Raw genomic sequence first — 19,958 nt, forward strand, 5'->3', positions numbered from 1 at the left:
CTCCGAGGGTGAGAAGGGTGTTCTTGGAACGGGGCAGGGATAGGGGGGGGCTGGCACTGCCCAACCTTTGTGGGTACTATTGGGCTGCCAATGCAGCGATGGTGCATAAGTGGGTAATGGACGGGGAAGGGGCAGCATGGAAGAGGATGGAGATGGTGTCCTGTGTGGACACGAGACCTGAGGCGCTGGTAACGGCGCCGTTGCCACTCCCTCCAACGAGGTATACCACGAGCCCGGTGGTGGCGGCTACCCTCAAAATTTGGGGGCAATGGAGACGGCATGGTGGGGGGATCGATGGAGTCCCCGATACGGGGGAACCACCGGTTTGTTCCAGGGAACATTGATGGCGGATTTCTGGGCTGGCATAGGGTAGGTATTATGAGGTTGAGGGAACTGTTTGTGGATGGGAGGTTTGCGAGCCTGGGGGAGTTAGAGGGGAAGTTTGGGCTCCCCCCGGGGAACATGTTCAGGTACATGCAGGTGAGGGCGTTTGCCAGGCGGCAGGTGGAGGTACGGGACAGGGTGGTCTCGGGGGTGTGGGTTGGAGGAGGGAGGATTTTGGATATATACCGCGTAATGCAGGAGGTAGACGAGGCCTCGGTGGAGGAGCTGAAGGGTAAATGGGAAGAGGAGCTGGGTGAGGAGATTGAGGAGGGGACGTGGGCGGATGCCCTGGAAAGGTGAATTCCTCCTCTTCCTGTGCGAGGCTTAGCCTCATACAGTTCAAGGTGCTGCATAGGGCCCACATGACTGGGATGAGGATGAGTAGGTTTTTCGGGGGCGAAGACAGGTGTGCGAGGTGCTCGGGGAGCCCAGCGAACCACGGCCATATATTTTGGGCATGCCCAGCGCTGGGGGAGTTTTGGAAGGGGGTAGCAAGGACGGTGTCGAGGGTGGTGGGATCCAGGGTCAAGCCAGGCTGGGTTTGGTGGGAGGGAGAAGTGCGTACATGGGTTTGTTGGATGTGGCGGGTGTTATCTCTTTCCTTTCTGTTTGCTTTTTTTTTGTTTTTGTTTTAGTAGTTGCTTTTGTAGTGGGGTGGGTGTTGTTCTTGGGTTTTTACCATGGTTGTTCTGTTAATATTGATTTGTTGTTTATATTTTGTGAAAACCTTAATAAAAATTATTTTAAAATAAAAAAATTGAAGAATTTGTGAATCATTTTTACTTTAACGATTGTGAAAAAGGCACCAAGGTGTCTCGGTTACCCATTAAACCTCCCAATGTCATTTCTATAGGTTTTAATGGCTGCACCCTCAATTAGCGATGAGGCGCATGACTTCAGCTCTATCCTACAATCTGAAGCCAAATTTCAGATCTATTTGCTTCCAATTTCACCTCGCCTCCACACCTCTTTCCTTGCCTCCTGAAGATAATTGATTCCAACTGGGGCTCGGTTCTGGGGCTCCCAAGCACATCATCCAAAAGGCCATCTCCATACCTGAGCAAGTTTTGGTAGCAGATTTTCAGATTAGTCCAATCATGTCAATACCTAACTTCCATAAATGATGGCATTACTTTGTTTTCTTAGAATTGCAAAGCTTCCCCTTGGGCCGCTATGGAAAAGATGCTGAAATCTCAAGTTCTGCAGGTGTTGCAGTAAATGTCGCCAATGTTGATGCAAGAGCAGAGTTAGGAGGAAACGTATCAGATACAATGACTACTGTGGGACTGAAAAAGCAAGCAATCAACGAATTCAACCTGTATAGAGCTGCCCAAAACAGGTATTTATATCCAAATTTAACTGCCTTACAGAGAATGATAACTCTTACAGACTCAGACAGACTGGCATGTGTCAAATGTATCATTTATCTACATCCATGACATGATTGGCTTTATAGCCGTCATTGGACTGCTGCTTTATACTCGCTGTCTTCATATACTGATGTGCTTAACTTTGCAAACTCTATAGCCAGGATTCTCCGAAATCCCGGCCAAGTGTTGACGGGGTCAAAACCGACGCAAGCGGCGCCGGGTCAACAGGCCTCCAGGCCCAGTCATTCTCCCCTACCTCGGGGGCTAGTGTGGCGTTGGAGTGCTGCGCGCAGCTCCAGCACCGAAAGCTGGGCCGGCATGGGTCCACGCACGCGCGCCATGGCCGGAGCAGGTCAGTGCATGTGCGTGGGTTGCCGACTCCGCGCCAGCCCCCGGGCAACATGGCGGAGCCCTACAGGGGCCCAGCGCAGAGGAACTGCGGAATGAGCCCCCCCCCCCCCCCCGGAATGAGCCCGCCCGCCGATCGGTAGGCCCTGATCGCAGGCCTGGACACCGTGGAGGCCCCCCCGGAGCCAGATTCTCCCGTCCCCCCCACCAGGACGGCCCCCGCAGCTAGAACTCAGGTCCCGGCGGGTGGAACCATACGTAAACCACGCCGGCGGGACTCGGGCGGCACTCGGCCCATCGAGCGCGGAGAATCGACGCGGGGGCCACCTTCAACGGCCCACAACCAGCACGGCAGCGACCGGGCGGGCACAATTGACGCTGATTCTCCGTTCGCCGGAGAATCGGCGTTCCAGCGTCGGAGCAGCGTGGCGCGGGATCGTAGAATCTCAGCCTATATTACTGCGGTGTGGACTATTATTTTTGAGTGCTCTCTTAAAGTGACTTCAGTCAGCATCGTTGTTACTTTGGAGTCTCCATATGAATCAAAGTATCAATATTGTTGTGGCTATTCCACGTGTATGTACATTTTCTAACTATGGACTTCATTGACACTACGTTTAAAAGACACTGAGCTGGCTTCTCCGTCGGTGGGATCCTCTGTTTCACCAGCAGCGCACTCACGGCCACAGATTGCCAGGGTGGTGCCCACAATAGGAAACCCCATCGGCCGGCTGCCGTGACAGAGGATCCTGCTGCCGACGGGGGCGAACCGCGCTGGAAAATGGGGGCAGCGGGATGGAGAATACCGCCCACTTTAGGATTACACAGAGAACGATCCTGTTAATAACACAAACCTGGGGGACTTCCGGTGACGGCATGTAGGTTGAGGTTGCAGGTTTGATAGCTCCTGCTAGAATCTCTGGTTTTTGGACTTTTATGCCCAGTTTCAGGGATAGTTTATGGATGAGTTGGTGTGGGAAGGGATAAGGAAAATGAGGAATGGCGAAGCCCCAGAAGAAGGGTGCTGCAAAAAAGTGGCGAGCGGAAGTCGACCGGCGAGTGTTGCTGTGAGTCCAGCAGGAAGAAGGGTGGTGGGGGCTGGGTTTCCCTCATGCTGGAAACTCAGACCGAGGTGATGTCAGTGGAGTTTGAAAAGCTGTTTGCCAAGCATATGGAGGTGCTTTGGAGGGAGATGATGGTTTCGCTGAAAATGTGGGTGGAGGCGATAATTCACCATAAAAACACAGAAACATAGAAAATAGGTGCAGGAGTGGGCCATTCGGCCCTTTGAGCCTGCACCAGCATTCAATATGATCATGGCTGATCAGTCAAATTCAATATCCCACTCCCGCTTTGTCTCTAACCCCTTGATCTCTTTAGCCACAAGGGCCATGTCAGCTACTTCTTGAATATTTCCAATGAACTAGCCCCAACAGCTTTCTGCGATAGAGAATTCCACAAGTTCACATCACTCTGAGAGAAGAAGTTCTTCCTCCTCTCAGTCCTGAATGGTTTACCCTTATTCTTAGGCTCTGATTCCTAGTCCTGGATGTTCCCACCATCGGGAACATTCTTCGTGCATCTAGCCTATCCAGTCCCATTAGGATTTTATATGTTTCTATAAGATCCCCTCTCATTCTTCTAAACTCCATAGAATCATAGAGTCATGGAATTTACAGTGCCATTCGGCCCATTGAGTCTGCACCGGTCCTTGGAAAGAGCACCCTACCTAAGCCCACACCTTCACCTTATCCCTGGACCTCCATCTTATCGCCGTAACCCCACCTATCCTTTTTTGGACACTGAGGGCAATTTAGCATAGCCAAACCACTTTTTCGGACTGTGGGAGGAAACCGGAGCACCCAGAGGAAACCCATGCAGACACAGTGAGTTCAAGCCCAGTTGATTCAGTCTTTCTTCATATGTCAGTCCTGCTATCCCAGGAAATAGTCTGGTGAACCTTCGCTGGACACCCTCAATAGCAAGAATGTCCTTCCTCAAACTAGGAAATCAAAACTGCACACACTACTCAAGGTATGGCCTCACCAAGGCCCTCTATAACTGCAGCAAGACATCCTTACTCCTAGACTCAAATCCTCTCGCTATGAAGATCAGCATGCCATTAGCTTTCCTCACCGCCTGCTGTACCTGCATGCCAACCCTCACCGCCTGCTGTACCTGCATGCCAACCCTCATCACCTGCTGTATCTGCATGCCAACCCTCACCGCCTGCTGTATCTGCATGCCAACCCTCACCGCCTGCTGTACCTGCATGCCAACCCTCACCGCCTGCTGTACCTGCATGCCAACCCTCACCGCCTGCTGCACCTGCATGCCAACCCTCACCGCCTGCTGTATCTGCATGCCAACCCTCATCACCTGCTGTATCTGCATGCCAACCCTCATCACCTGCTGTATCTGCATGCCAACCTTCAGCAATTGCTCCACCATGAAACCCAGGTCTCGTTGCACTTCCCCTTTTCCTAAACGGCCACCATTCAGATAATAATCTGCCTTCCTGTTTTTGCCACCAAAGTGGATAACCTCTCACTTACCCACATTATATTGTATTTGCCCAGTCAGCCAGCCTGTCCAAGTCACCCTGCAGCCTCTTTGCATCCTCCTCACAGCACACACTGTCACCCAGCTTAGTGTCATCTGTAAATTTGGAGATATTGCCCCGGTAAAGGCGGTAGTGATGAAGATGCCGGACGAGGTGTGGGACCAAGGAGAGAAGTTGAAATGGGTGGAGGAGTCATTGTCGCAACACAATGACCATTTCACCTCGATGGGTGAGGAGTTGCAGTGGGTGACAGGTCAACAAAGGGCTCAGAACTGAGATGGAGAACCTGGAGAACAGGTCGAGGAGGCAAAACCTGAGAATCGTGGGCCTATCCGAGGGGGTGGAGGACCCGATGCCGAACGAGTACTTTGTAAGGATGTTTGCGGAGTTGATGTGAGAGGGGGCGTACCCTCCTACTATGAATTGGACAGGGCGCATCAGTCACTTAAGCCAAAGCCTAAAGAGAATATGCCACCAAGGTCGGTCATAGTCTGCTTCCACAGTTACCACATGAAGGAGAGGGTTTTGAGTTGGGTGAAGCAGAGACGAGAAGTGAAGCGGGAAGGTGTTGGTATATGAATATACAAAGACTTGATAGTGGAGCTGGTAAGAAGGCAGGAGGCCTTTGGATGGGTGAAGGTGGCATTATATGGCTGCGGAGTGAGATTTGGAGTGGTCTACCCAGCGAAGCTGAGAGTGACTCAAAGGACATTTATTTTGAGATGGCGGAGGCGTTCGTTAAGGCTGAAGGACAGGGAGAGAGATGAGAGTTGGGATTTGGACTTGGTTGGTGGGGACTGGTATTGTGTTTCCTTGTTGAGGGTTTTCTACTTGATTGGGATTTTGTCTTCTGTCTCCTGAATGGGTGGTTTGGTTACATGTGGTTTGGGTTATGGTTTTCTTTTGTCCTTATGGCTGCGGTTCTTTATTGTTTCTTCATTTAAGGGAGGTGGGTCTTGGGCGCATCGGGCAGGGTTACTGAGGAGAGACAGGGGAGAAGGAAGGGTGCCCTGGCAGGGGTCACCGCACTAGCAAGCATAGGTTGGCTAGCTAGTGAATGGGAGTGTAGTGGTGGTGGGGCCATAGGCGTTGGAGCCTGGTCGAGCAGGTTTTGATGGACCTGGGAGGTGTGAATGGTGGGGGGAGGGGATCGATACTGGGTGAGGTGTTCCCAACAGGAAATGGATGGGGGGATTCTGGGAGGGGGAGGGGAGCGACAGTAATAAAAGGATGGAGCAGGTCTGGCTGGATGAGCAGGCCCCAGGGTAATGGTGGATGGGGGGGGGGGGGGGGGAGGTGTCACAGACCCCGGTCAGAATGGTGACATAGAATGTGAGAGGGTTGGGAGACTGGTGAAGAGAACAGGTTTTTTGAGCACTTGTAGGGTTTAAAAGCAGATGCGGTGATACTGCGGGAGATCTATTTGAGAGTGAAAGATCTGGTGAAACTTAAGAAGAGATGGGTGAGCCATGTATTTAATTTGGGGTTGGATTGTAGGGCTCGGGGAGTGTCGATCTTGCTGAGCAGGAAGGGTGAAGTTTCAGATGGAGAAGGTGGTGACGGATCGGGGGGGTCACAGGTACGTGACGGGAGAATTGGAGGGGAGGTTGGTGGCGCTGGTAAGCGTATATGGCCCCAATTGGGATGATGCGGGGTTCGTGAAGAGTGTTGGATGCCATCCTGGATCTGGATACCCATGAGCTGGGAGTAAGGGGGGTTTGGATTCACTGCTGAAGCTGGGGGTGGATAGATCCCAACCCGCGCTCGCTGACCCAGTTGGGGGTGGGGGGCTGTGGGGGGTGGCCAAGGCATTGGCTGGGCTTATGAGGGGGATGGGAGGGTGGTCCCATGGAGATTTTTAAACCCACGGGATCGAGAGTATTCGTTTCTCTCCCTGGTCCACAAGGTGTTTTCAAGGATTGACTTTTTTGTGATGGGATAGGTGCTGTTGGTGAAGTAAGAGGTCGGAGTACTCGGTAATTGTGATCTTGGATCATGCTCCGCATTGTATGAATGCGGTATTGGAGAAGGGGGTTAAGCCAGGGTGGAGAATGGATGTGTGGTTATTGACAGACCGGAGCTTTTTTGACAAGATATGGAAGGTGATTGAGGAGTATGTGGGGTTTAATTGCATGGCGGAGGTCTCGCAGTCGGTGGTCTGTGAGGTTCTGAGGCCAGTGGGGAGGGAGGATGTGATCTTGTTTAAGGTTAAGGTGGATAGGGAGGAGAGGGAGGAATGCCATCGACTAATAGAGGAGATTTTGGAGGTGGATGTGAGGTACGCGGTAGACCCGCAGAGCTCTTGGCAGAGAGGAAGGAGTTTCAGTCGAGATTTGGCCTGTTGTCCCTGGGGAAAGCAGTGCGTCGTTTGAGAAGGGTGATGGGGGTTTATTATGAGTACGGGAAGAAGAGAGAGTGTATGCTGGCAGGTCCGCTCTGGAGAGAGGCTGCGGCGAGGGAGATAGTTCAGGTGGGGGACAGGACGGGGGAGTTGGTGGTGGCTCCGGAACAGATTAATAAAGTTTTTGAGGAGTTCTGAAGGGACTTGTATAAATCAGAGCCACCGGAAGAGCAGCGGGAGATGAGGGAGGTTCTGGGTGGACTAGAGTGCCTGAGGTTGGGGAGGCGGTGAGGAGCTGGTGGGGGAGGAGGAGGTGAAGATGGTGATTGGGAGATGCAGGCAGGGAAGGCGGTGGGGTGCAGCAGGTTCCCGGCTGAATTTTATAAAAGATTTAAGGATAAGCTGATGCCGTTGATGGTGGGATTGTTTGAGGATGCAATGGACAACGGTGTCTTGTCGCAGACGATGGGGCAGGCCTCCATCTCATTGTTGCTTAAGAAGGACGATCCGTTGGAGTGCAGGCCTTATAGGCCAATATCTCTGCTGAATGTCGGCCCCAATATATTGGCAAAGGTGTCAGGTTAGAGGGGTGTCTTACAAAGGTGATTGGAGATGACCAGAAGGGGGTCATAATGGGAAGACAGTTGGGCTGAGGCTGGGCTGGGCTGAGAAGTGGCAGATGGAGTTTAACCCTGACAAGTGTGAGGTTGTCCATTTTGGAAGGACAAATATGAATGCGGAATACAGGGTTAACAGTAGGGTTCTTGGCAATGTAGAGGAGCAGAGAGATCTTGGGGTCTATGTTCATAGATCTTTGAAAGTTGCCACTCACATGGATAAAGCTGTGAAGAAGGCCTATGGCGTGCAAGCGTTCATTAGCAGAGGGATTGAATTTAAGAGCCGTGAGGTGATGATGCAGCTGGACAAAACCTTGGTAAGGCCACATTTGGAGTACTGTGTGCAGTTCTGGTCGCCTCATTTTAGGAAGGATGTGGAAGCTTTGGAAAAGGTGCAAAGGAGATTTACCAGGATGTTGCCTGGAATGGAGAGCAGGTCTTATGAGGAAAGGTTGAGGGTGCTAGGCCTTTTCTCATTAGAACGGAGAAGGATGAGGGGACACTTGATAGAGGTTTATAAGATGAACAGGGGAATAAATAGAGTAGACAGTCAGAGACTTTTCCCTCGGGTGGATCAAACCATTACATGGGGACATAAATTTAAGGTAAATGGTGGAAGATATAGGGGGATGTCAGAGCTAGGTTCTTTACCCAGAGAGTAGTGGGGGCATGGAATGCACTGCCTGTGGAAGTAGTTCAAGTCGGAAACGTTAGGGACCTTCAAGCGGTTATTGGATAGGTACATGGATTAGGGTAGAATAATGGAGTGTAGATTAATTTGTTCTTAAGGGCAGCACGGTAGCATTGTGGATAGCACAATTGCTTCACAGCTCCAGGGTCCCAGGTTCGATTCCGGCTTGGGTCACTGTCTGTGTGGAGTCTGCACATCCTCCCCGTGTGTGCGTGGGCTTCCTCCGGGTGCTCCTGTTTCCTCCCACAGTCCAAAGATGTGCAGGTTGGGTGGATTTGCCATTATAAATTGCCCTTAGTGTCCAAAATTCTATGATAATCTATGATTAACCTAGGACAAAAATTCAACACAACATCGTGGGCCGAAGGGCCTGTTCTGTGCTGTATTTCTCTATTTATCTATCTATCTATCTACAGTTGTCCTCAAATGTGAGGCGGCTGTTGAATGCGGTGCTTTCTCCGGTAGAGGGAAGGGAGGTGGAGGTGGTGGTGGTGCTGCATGCGGAGAAGATGTTTGACTGGGTGGAGTGGAGCTATTTGATGGCGGTATTGGAGACATTTGGGATTGGGCCGAAGTTTGTGGCATGTTTAAGGAGCCGACGGGAAGCGTGGGGACAAATAGTATGAATTCAGGGTGTCTCGTATTGCACCAGGTTACAAGGCAGGGAAAAGTGAGTATTTTGTGGTCTCCCCTTTGGGAGTGGGAAAGGCGGTGGGCGGGGGGGGGGGCTCATTTTAGGTCTTTGGGGGTGCAGGTGGCCTGGGAACGGACAGGGCTTCGTAAGTTTCATTTCACGAGGTTGGTGGGGAGGGTGAAGGCTGATTTGCTGAAGTGGGACAATTTCTCACTGTTTGTGGTGGGCCGGGTGCAGGCAGTAAACATAGAACATAGAACAGTACAGCACAGAACAGGCCCTTCGGCCCTCGATGTTGTGCCGAGCAATGATCACCCTACTTAAACCCACGTAACCCGTATACCCGTAACCCAACAATCCCCCCATTAACCTTACACTACGGGCAATTTAGCATGGCCAATCCACCTAACCTGCACATCTTTGGACTGTGGGAGGAAACCGGAGCACCCGGAGGAAACCCACGCACACACAGGGAGGACGTGCAGACTCCACACAGACAGTGACCCAGCCGGGAATCGAACCTGGGACCCTGGAGCTGTGAAGCATTGATGCTAACCACCATGCTACCGTGAGGCCCCAAAAGATGAATGTTTTGCTGCGATTCTTGTTTTTGTTTCAATGCCTGCCGACCTTTTTGCCCAAAGCATTTTTGAGGGGGGTAGGCAGGCTGATCTCATTGTTTGTTTGGGTGGCGAAGGTGGCTAGGATTAGGAAGTGACACTGCAGAGGGGACGGCAGGAGGGGGGCTCAGGGCTCCCAAACTTGGTGTATTATTATTGGGCGGCAAATGCAGAGAAGATTCGGGGTTGGAGCAGGGAGGGTGGGACTTTGCGCGTGAGGATGTAGGCGGGCTACTGCCGGGGGGTCGGAGTTGCAGGGGCTGGCAATAGGGGAAATCGTGGATTTGGGCCGGAGAGGATGGGCGCAAGGTTCCGGGGATGGGATTAGAGGGGGATAAAGGAAATGAAGGATCTGTTTCTGCGAGAGCGATTTGTGAGTTAGGAGGAGCTGGGCGAGAAGTTTGGGCTGGCTTGGGGTGAACGGTTCAGGTATATGCAGATACGTGACTTTATGAGGAAGGCCTTCCCAATCTTCCCAATAGCGCCTGCCTCCTCGTTGATGGAGGCAGTGCTGTCAGCAGGAGGGGTTGGAGAGAGTGGTAGTCTTGGTGGTTTATGAGAGTTTTGTGAGGGCCACGAAGAATCCAGCACGAGTCTTCAGGATACAAAGAAATAACATTTATTTAGAATAACATATATATATACACAACAGATGCAACTTCCCTTGCAGCTAACTACTCTCTCTCTGCTGGTTCCAAACTGGCCAGCTTTATTTATGCAGGGAGTCTACTAATGATTTCTCCGCCCCCTCATTGGGGAAGCTCATACTCCCATAGGATTGTGGGATTGTCATTAGTCCCCAGCCAATGGTAAGCAGGAAGCTTATAACAGAGAAGTTTTCGGAAAAGGATGGAAGGGTCCATGGAGGGGGTAAAGACAAAGTGGGAGGAGGAGTTGGAGGTGATGCTGGAGGAGGGACTGGGGTGCGAGATGCTGTGGAGGGTAAACGCCGTGACTTTGTGCACGAGGCTGGGGCTGATATAGCTGAAGATAGTGTACAGGGTGCACCTTACAAAGTCTAGGATGATCTGGCTGTTCGAAGGGGTGGAGGATTGCCGTGGGCAATGTGGGACGGGCCCCTCAAACCACATGCATATGTTTTGGTCCTGCCCAAATCTGGGAAGGTTCTGGAGGACAATGTTCAGCACCATCTCGGGAGTCATACATGTGGATATGGAGCCCAGTCCCCTAGAAACCATATTCAGGGTGTTGGACCGACCAGAAGGTGCAGGGGCAGATGTTTTAGCCTTCGCCTCGCTGATTGCTCGCAGGTGAGTCTTGTTGGCGTGGAGCTCAGTTTCTCCACGCTGTGCCTCGGCGTGGCGGGAGGACCAGCTGGGGCTTTGGAATCTGGAAGAGATGAAATTTGCTCAAAGGGAGGCAAGTGATGGGTTTTACAATAATTGGGGTTTGTTCATCATACATTTTATGGAGTTGGTTACTGTTGAGGGAGGGGGCTTAGTGGCTTGGGGGTTCTGTGGGACTCTTGTAAACTGTAAAACTATTGAAAATTTGTCAAATAAAAATGCTTTTAAAAATAACAATGACCTGATTCATAGGTTATGTAAGTTAAAATGACAACACCATCATCTCCCCCTGCATCAATGAGTACTTTTCTAAATAAGCCTTTTTTTAAATTTATCTTTGCAGTAAGGTCGACAGAACACACAGTTTTCTGAGAACTCTGTCTGATGATGCAATTTATGTCATATTTGAAGTGGTAGAGACAGTTGGAGAATGTTATCTAAAGAAGAATGCCGGTGCAAGATTAAAACTGAAAGTGCCCATTAAGTTCATACAGGGGAGTATAACTGCACTCAATTGCTGACCGATAACCTTATGTTTGCAATCTTAACTCACATGTAGATGATTTGAATTTATTATCTTAAACATGGTGATTAAGTGATCTAGAGACATGAGTTCAAAACCCCACCATTGCAGCTGGGAATTTAAATGAAGTAAGTGAGTAAAACTGAATGAAAAATTTATTAAAAGTAATGGTGGCCATAAAATGTCTGGGTTATTATAAAAATCTACCCAATTCACTAAGGATCCTTCCTGTTGATTATCTTATTTCCCATTTCTTTTACTTTGTCGTTTTTATTTTTTGATCCATGGATATTTAAGGGACATGTACCATAATAATAACAATAATAATCACTTATTGTCACAAGTAGGCTTCAGGGAAGTTACTGTGAAAAGCCCCTAGTTGCCACATTCTGGCTCCTGAACGGGGGAGGCTGGTACGGGAACTGAAGCCCCGCTGCTGCCTTGTTCTGCATTACAAGCCAGCTGTTTAGCCCACTGTGCTAAGTCAGCCTCCTTAAGTCGAGCAGAGGAAGTGAGGAACTCAAAAGTTGCAAACCAGTACACTGTGCTATGAAGATTTAGATTGAAGAACTCAGACTTTCTGGGACCTGAGAAATCGGACGGTTGGATTGGTTAGCTGGTGGCCATGGGTTCGCCAAAGACCGTATTTAGAAATTGATTGGTTTCAGTCAGGTCGGAGGTGCTCAAAGGACCCAGGAAGGAGACAGAATTTCCTGGACACCAAGAGAAGAAGCTGTGAGTTGCTCTCTCTCTCTCTATTCTCCAAAAAGGTTCCATAGCCTGCTGCTGCTGAAGCTGCAGAGGAGTCTTGAGAGCTCCCTGATGAAACCTCACCCAACTGAAGGTCCAGCCAAAAAATAATCAAACTGGATGACATTGTGGAATTCTCCCCACCTTTGGGGGCCAGCCCCGCGCCGGAGCGGTTAGCACCAGAAGACTGGCGCAAAAAACGGCGCCCCGGTGTGGGGCTGGCTGAAAGGCTTTCGCCGGTCCGCGCATGCGCCGGCAGTGACGTCAGCAGCAGCTGGCCGCTGACGTCACTGCCGGCGCATGCGCGATGCGGGGTTCTCTTCCGCTTCCGCCATGGCGGAGAATCACTGCAGGGGCCTCTCCGATCGGAGTGGCGAGATTCCGCCGCCGCCACTTCCCGGGCGGCGGAGAATCTCTGCCACGGCGGGGGCGGGATTTTAGGCGTCCCAAGGCGATTCTCCGACCCTGCTGGGGGTCGGAGAATTTCGCACCTGATGTCTAGTTATTGGGCAGACAAAGATGAAATACTTTGGGTATTTTCTAAGAACTAATTGTTAATTTCAATTGTGTTGCAATTCTGGGTCAAGTAGGACTAGAACTGACCGCACACTAGTAGCATGGTAGCACAGTGGTTAGCACTGTTGCTTCACAGCTCCAGGGTCTCAGGTTCGATTCCCAGCTTGTCTGTGCGGCGTCTGCACATTCTCCCAGTGTTTGTTCTCCCTGTTTTCTCCAGGTGCTCCGGTTTCCTCCCACAGTACAAAGATGTGCAGGTTAGGTGGATTGGCCATGCTAAATTGCCCTTAGTGTCCAAAAAAAAGTTACTGGATTACAGGGTGGAGGTGTGGGTTTGAGTGGGATGCTCTTTCTGAGGACCAGTGGGCCAAATGGCCTCTTTTTGCACTGCAAATTCTACGATTACTATGATTACTAGCCCAGAGTGTCGTAACAGTACTAAGTTATTTTTACAAGGGTAATCTGTTGCCCTTTGTCTGATTTGGATGGAGCTGCTGATAATGCAACCCAGATTCGATTCCGACCTCGGATGACTGTCAGTGTGGAGTTTGCACATTCTCCCCATGTCTGTGTGGGTTTTCCTCCAGATGATTTGGTTCCCTCTCACAGGCCTGAAATGTGCAGATTAGGTGGATTAGCCATGTTAAATTGACCCTTGGTGTCCAGTTCGGTGGGATTACAGGATATGGTGCAGAATTGGACCCCCACACTGTAGGAATTCTATGTTCCATGTTCTAATGCGCTTGATTCTTGAAATGTCTAGCCATTCAGCTGATAAGGAATGACAGAAGTTCCAGCCTTGCTGGTGATTCCCACATGGGAATGAATAAAACCCACCAAAAAAAGACAATTAAAGAAAAACAACAGAATACGGATGGAAGTGAAGTTTGATGTTTTAGTGCTCATCCAGTAACATTTGCAGAAGTAACAAAAGGCACTGAGATCAACTGTTTAAAAAACAGCAAAATGTAGAGCTGTCAAGACAAGCAAATGGGGTTTAACAGAACCTTGAAAACATCAATGCAACAGGATTGATTGATCCTGCTTGACATGAATTGTATTCAAAACTGTGAGAATGATCAAGATTCAATTCAGATGAATGTCATAAAGAATAATCATGAGCTGTGTTTAGCTGGCTGTAAATGGAGTAAGCTAGGCACAGGCAAAGACTTTCTGTTAACCTGTTAACCTGTTCTGTTAACCTACATCTCTGATCGCTTGTCATTAGATTCCTCTAAGGAATGGCTTTAATATTGTTCATTTGTAACCTATTACCCTTCATTCCGGTATTTTACATATTGTCTGAGTGATAATTGATATTTGGGATGAGCAGTGCTACACTGAATGTTGAGCTACATTTTCTCTCTGACCTTCTCTTCTGTCTGATACTGTCACTGGTTGCTGTGTGGCCTGTTTCATTGTTTATTAAGTGAAGAATGATATGGTTCTGAGGTGATATTGTATTGCACAACATCGCTACAGTTCCCTTAGATTTCTTTTATAAATTTAGAGTACCCAATTAATTTTTTTCCAATTAAGGGGCAATTTAAGGGCAAACTACCTAAGCTACACATATTGGGGTTGTGGGGTGAGACCCACACAGACATGGGGAGAATGTGGAAACTCCATATCGACAGTGACCCAGGGCCGGGATTGAACCTGGGTCCTCAGCACTGTAAGCTAGCAGTGCTGACCACTTCACCACCATGTCACCCAGCTACAGTACGCTTAGCGTTTACATACAGAATACAGAATGCGAAATTGAAACAATTCCAACTTGCCTCGTTCCATCAGATAACTGAAGTCCTTCAACCCTGCTTACTTTTCATTGAATCGCCTTCTAATCCGATCCCAACATTTTAACTTTCCTGCGAATTCCTTTGAAACATTAACTTTCAATATTAAATAAATAGAGTAGTGGGGCCATGCAATACACTGCCTGTGAAGTAGTTGAGTCGGAAACATTAGGGGCCTTCAAGCGGCTATTGGATAGGTACATGGATTATTGTAGAATAATGAAGTGCAGATTAATTTGTTCTTAAGGGCAGCACGGTAGCATTGTGGATAGCACAATTGCTTCACAGCTCCAGGGTCCCAGGTTCGATTCCGGCTTGGGTCACTGTCTGTGTGGAGTCTGCACATCCTCCCCGTGTCTGCGTGGGTTTCCTCCGGATACTCTGGTTTCCTCCCACAGTCCAAAGATGTGCAGGTTGGGTAGATTGGCCATGATGAATTGCCCTTAGATTATCATAGAATTTTGGACACTATGATTAAACTAGGGCAAAAGTTCGGCACAACATCGTGGGCCGAAGGGCCTGTTCTGTGCTGTATTTCTCTATGTTCTATGTTCTATAATAATTTTCCTTGTTGTATTAGGCTGAAGGAGGATTCAACGCAAGTAAGAAGGAGGAGTCTACCTTTCCTGCTGGAACTACTGTTGCATTCAGGGTGTTAAAATTACAGCTTGTTGGAGATAGCTTGGGTATGTAAAAGGAGAGAAACAAGACTAAGAATTGACAGGAGATCTATGCAATAGTAAATTGCTTGATGAATGGGTAATTAAACATTCATCAGTCGTTTGTCCTATCTCCATGCATTGAAAATTTGTGAAATACGTCGACTTTAGGATTATACATAGATACAAATACAATACAACCATGTCTGAAATTATTTGCCAACACTACTCAGGCTCTTTGACTCTATCGAGAGCAAAGAATTATGTATGATTTGAAACCTATACATCACCTGAATCATCCAGTCCCTCCATCAGTGTTGGACCAGGGCTGCAGTGCATATCTCAAGGATGCGCTGCAGCAACTCATAAAGGTTCTTCAGCAGCATCTCCCACAGCTAGAGCCTTCGCTAAGGACAAGGCCAACAGATGCCTGGGAGTGCCATCACCTCGATATTTCCTTCCAAATCACCCATCATCCTGACTTGAAGATGTATCAATTGTTTCTTCATTGTCATCAGATCAGAGTCCTGGAATACCCTACATCACAACACTGTGGGTGCACCTGCTGTTACAATCAGACCCAGGTGACGTTCCCCAAATATTGTTGATCCAAGTGAGACCCCTTGATTTGTCATTATTCGGCTGGGATACCCCACCACCACCCAAAATTATTACAAACCTGGGTGAGGAGAGATGACTGGCTCTGTGTCTTTATTTAACCCACGCTCTGCGGGTAGAAACAAAGGTTTAATCTAACAAGTTTCCCTTTTCCTTGGATATCTTTTCCAGACCCAATAGTTTTGTTTAAAATGGAGCCAATTTAACCAGGTTTTCTTAAGTTAAGATACAGTAAGTTTAGTTACGACTAAAAAGGTAAGGAGAAATGCTAAAACGCATGCATTTACATTCATATGGATTAGAAGTAAGAATTTACTCCAATAGTAATTAAATGTTAATAAAACATTTAATGGAATAGTCCTTGAGTTGTAAGGAGTACACATTGAACATTTGACCATATGGATGGATTTAAGATTAGTTGACTTCTGCAGACAAATAGTTGATTCTTCAGTTTAAACATTGATAATCAGCTATTGTCTTAAAATTTCAACTTTTTTTGTTTCTTCAGATGTATATGTTGAAACCCGAAGTCTAATAGGTTTGTTTTAATTTCATATTGCATTCATTTCTGTTGTTCCAACATGTCACTAATCCAAACGTTATCATGACCTTAAAGAAGTGTTCAAAGTAAGGCATGAAAAAACATTAGTCAGTGAACTCAACGTGGTATTTATTTATTGATTCTTTATTTAGCTCAAAGTAAGATGAAACCAAGCTCCAATTTTATATTTTCTCAAAATAACAATATTGAACCAGATTGTTAGCCGTGTGATATGCACATTGGGCTGATTTTCCACGGTTGTTTATACTGTTATTCTGGGCTTTACGCTAATCTTCCAGCGAAACAATCAAAGAGAAATCTATGGAAACCCCCCAACGCCCCAGGGGAATTCTTGTTCGTCTATCACACATCAAGGATCACAATTTTCGAATAACTCTTGGAATACTGCTCTGAAATGTCGATGCTCCCGTGGGATGTAAACATTTGTAGTGGGATCAATGCTACGTGTAGCCACCTGGATCATGCTTCCTATAAGTCACCGTTCCCACATTTTGTGATGAAATTGGCCCCAGTTGAAATTGGCGGGTCAGGTGACCATGCTGCACAGTGGTTAGCACTGCGACCTACGGTGCTGAGGACCCGGGTTCGAATCCCGGCCCTCGGTCACTGTCCGTGTGGAGTTTGCACATTCTTCCTGTGTCTGCGTAGGTTCCACCCCCACAACCCAAAGATGTGCAGAGTAGGTGGATTGGCTACACTAAATTGCCCCTTAATTGGAAAAAAATAATTGGGAATCTAAATATATATTAAAAAAAAGAAATTGGCGGGTCGAAGACTCATTCAATTGCATTGCAATTACAGAGCCAGGCTGTACTTATTACCTAGCCTTGACAAAGAGTCATCCAGACTTGAAACGTTAGCTCCGTTCTCACTCCACAGGCGCATTCAGACCTACTGAAATTGTCCAGCATTTTCTGTTTTTATACTTGTTACATCTAGTCTTTGCTCCTTTGATCAGATTGTTATAAAAACTCCTAATCATTATGTGCAACACCACTTGTGCCTGGCATCACATTTTTTTCCCCTTTGGGTAAACAGGGGAGGATCCCACTGATTAAAATATCATTATCAGAGCCGTCTATTCAAATCTCAACAGTAATCTCTTTTCCTTAGAATCAACGTCTTCTCCAGAGAATCAACTCACTGGATTGGCTAAACTTTCTAATGGCACGAGGCTCATTTTCCTCCAGACTTTCCTTGAGATTCTTGGCAGCTGTGATGATCTTCCAGATCTTGAGCTAATGGTTTGTATCTTATCTTTCTCAGTTTTAAAGTTGGGGATAGAATCATAGAATCACTACAGTGCAGAAGGAGGCCATTTGGCCCATCAAGTCTTCACCAACTCTCCGAAACAGCACCCGACCTAGGCCCATGTCACTGCCCTATCCGCGTAGCCCCAACTAACCTTTGGACACTAAGGAGAATTTAGAATGGCCAATCCACATTTTGCTGGCTAACTATGATATTTTGCAGTTTTCTCTTGTTAGGGATGGATCTTGGCTTTGGGAAGTTCTGGAAAATAAAAATTGGATAAGATATAATTGGGCAGCTGACTCAGTGTGGACCATCACGTTAGCCAGTGAAGCCCACATTGCTTGAATGAATAGAAATAAAATCCACACCATTAATTCCTAATGTTCTTGAATATCAAAGTCTGACCAAGACCTGAACATTATTTCCATACCTGACCATCGTGTCCTGACAGAATGTTCATACTTTTAGAAAACATATTGTTTGATTATTCTCAAGAATGTGAAAAACATAAGAAATAGGAGTAATCTGGTCCCTTGTGTGATATTCTCTGATTTGCTTTACCTGGATGGCTTGGATGTGTAATGTTGAACAAATAACATCATGCTTTGTTAACTAACAAAACTAATTTATTAACACTACTAAATAAGATTCATACATGTTCCTAAAGTATAAGGTTACTAATTAAACAATGCTATCTCTAAATGCAGAACTCTCAAATACACAACTGTTCTACCTCACGCCTAATCAACTTCTCCCAGAATCCCAGGAGTCACATGATATTTCTATGACTGCTTTTGATTCCCATCTGGTGGTGAGAAGTATTAGCATGAAATTGTTAACCCTTTGCCTCCCACACAATATACATATTGTTACACCCCCCTTCCTTTGAAGATGTTTGGAGATTGCTACAAAGATATATGCATGGTAAGCAAAGTATGCTCTCTACATGTAAATGAATATTGCTACGTGTTAACATTTTTAAAAACTTTTTTACAGTCCACAAATTGAGTCTGTCCTCAGTATTCACTGTGGCGATGTAATAATAATAATAATAATAATCGCTTATTGTCACAAGTGGGCTTCAATGAAGTTACTGTGAAAAGCCCCTAGTTCCCACATTCCAGCACCTGTTCGGGGAGGCCGGTATGGGAATGTGAGACATAACCAAGTCATCAGTTCAGTCGATCAGATTTCAACTGATGCTGCTGTTGAACCACCTTTGTTGCCTGACGGGGTCTTTTTTCTGTGCTTGTGGTGTAGATTTATTGTCTCCTTTGCCCGAAAAACTGGTTTGCTTTCTGGCCTTTGAGCAAGTACCAACTCTTCTAGACTGTCGGAATGACCTTTTTTCTTCCTCCGTTTTTTCCTGGCGTTAGCGCCATCATACGTGAACATGGCATGATCTACACACATCTATCTGTGTTACCTTGAATGGGAGATATTTTCCAAACAATGTCCTGCAATCCATTGCTCATTTGCTGTCTGGATTGCTTTCCATATTGCATGCTTTGTCAAGTTTGACTGCAAGTCCCGAAACATCGTACCTTTGTGCGAATCCTGTTGCTCTGTAGTTATTCTTTGTGTGCACAAGATCAGTTCCCTTTGGCATATCTGATTCATCTTTGAGCTTTTTAATATCAGTTCCCTTTGGCTTACCTGATGTATCTTTGGTAGTCTTGTGCTTCTCATCCGGAGTCAACTTCTTCAAGATGTCTTCAGTTTCTCGTCAGCTGTTCACAATTGATGTGCTCTCAACTGATTTGTTCACTGTCGCACTCTCATTGTCAGCCTCTGCACAGTCCAGCTGAGAAATGTCACTCTCGCCAGTGTCCTGCACAGCTTTTATGGTACTTGTGATCACCTCGTCACTACTGGCAAATAAAGTAAATAGACCTTCGTAGTCTGCCTCTTCTGGCTCATCGTCTGATTCTTCTGGCTTTATGGAACATACTTCTTGTACAACTCTTTGTTGCAAATTCATCCCTGCTCTGCACTGTGAGGCAAAATGGTGAAGTCTGCTGCACTTCGCGCAGGCTTTGCCGCAGGCTGGGCATTTTTTCAACGGGTGGGCATGGCCGCAACGTGCGCAACTCATGACACTCGTGACGCCATGCGCAAAACGGTCAACTTCCGGAGGGCGCTGTTTTTTCCAAGTGCGCCTGCACAAAATGGCCACCGTCCAGAGCACACTGATTTTTCAGATGCGCCACAGCATCAATGGCGATAGCCACATTGTCTATTTCCGTGCCACATTCCCAAATCAGTATTTCGGAATATTGATTTTTAGCATTTTCGCTTGCACAGCACATATTAATAGCTTCTTCTTGCATTACTTTTGGTTGTCTGAGCAGTCTATCATGGAGCTTCTCATTTTTAACACCGAATATAATCTTTTTTTTTCAATT

At 47.4% G+C, this 19,958-nt stretch overlaps 1 protein-coding gene across 4 annotated transcripts in view; it reads left to right on the forward strand.

The window, feature by feature from the left end:
• Positions 1 to 19,958, forward strand: part of LOC119954462 (gasdermin-B-like) — a 67,630-nt gene that overhangs the window by 29,691 nt on the left and 17,981 nt on the right. For 3 of the 4 annotated variants that reach the window (XM_038779684.1, XM_038779686.1, XM_038779687.1), the window contains 5 exons: positions 1,531 to 1,723; positions 11,219 to 11,369; positions 15,041 to 15,146; positions 16,246 to 16,275; positions 17,413 to 17,543. In XM_038779684.1, coding sequence (XP_038635612.1) covers positions 1,531 to 1,723; positions 11,219 to 11,369; positions 15,041 to 15,146; positions 16,246 to 16,275; positions 17,413 to 17,543 — 611 coding nt within the window. The remainder of the gene's footprint in view (positions 1 to 1,530; positions 1,724 to 11,218; positions 11,370 to 15,040; positions 15,147 to 16,245; positions 16,276 to 17,412; positions 17,544 to 19,958) is intronic. The other variant, XM_038779685.1, reaches the window with a different exon arrangement.

Source organism: Scyliorhinus canicula, chromosome 19, assembly GCF_902713615.1.
Source record: "Scyliorhinus canicula chromosome 19, sScyCan1.1, whole genome shotgun sequence".
Classification (NCBI taxonomy): domain Eukaryota; kingdom Metazoa; phylum Chordata; class Chondrichthyes; order Carcharhiniformes; family Scyliorhinidae; genus Scyliorhinus; species Scyliorhinus canicula.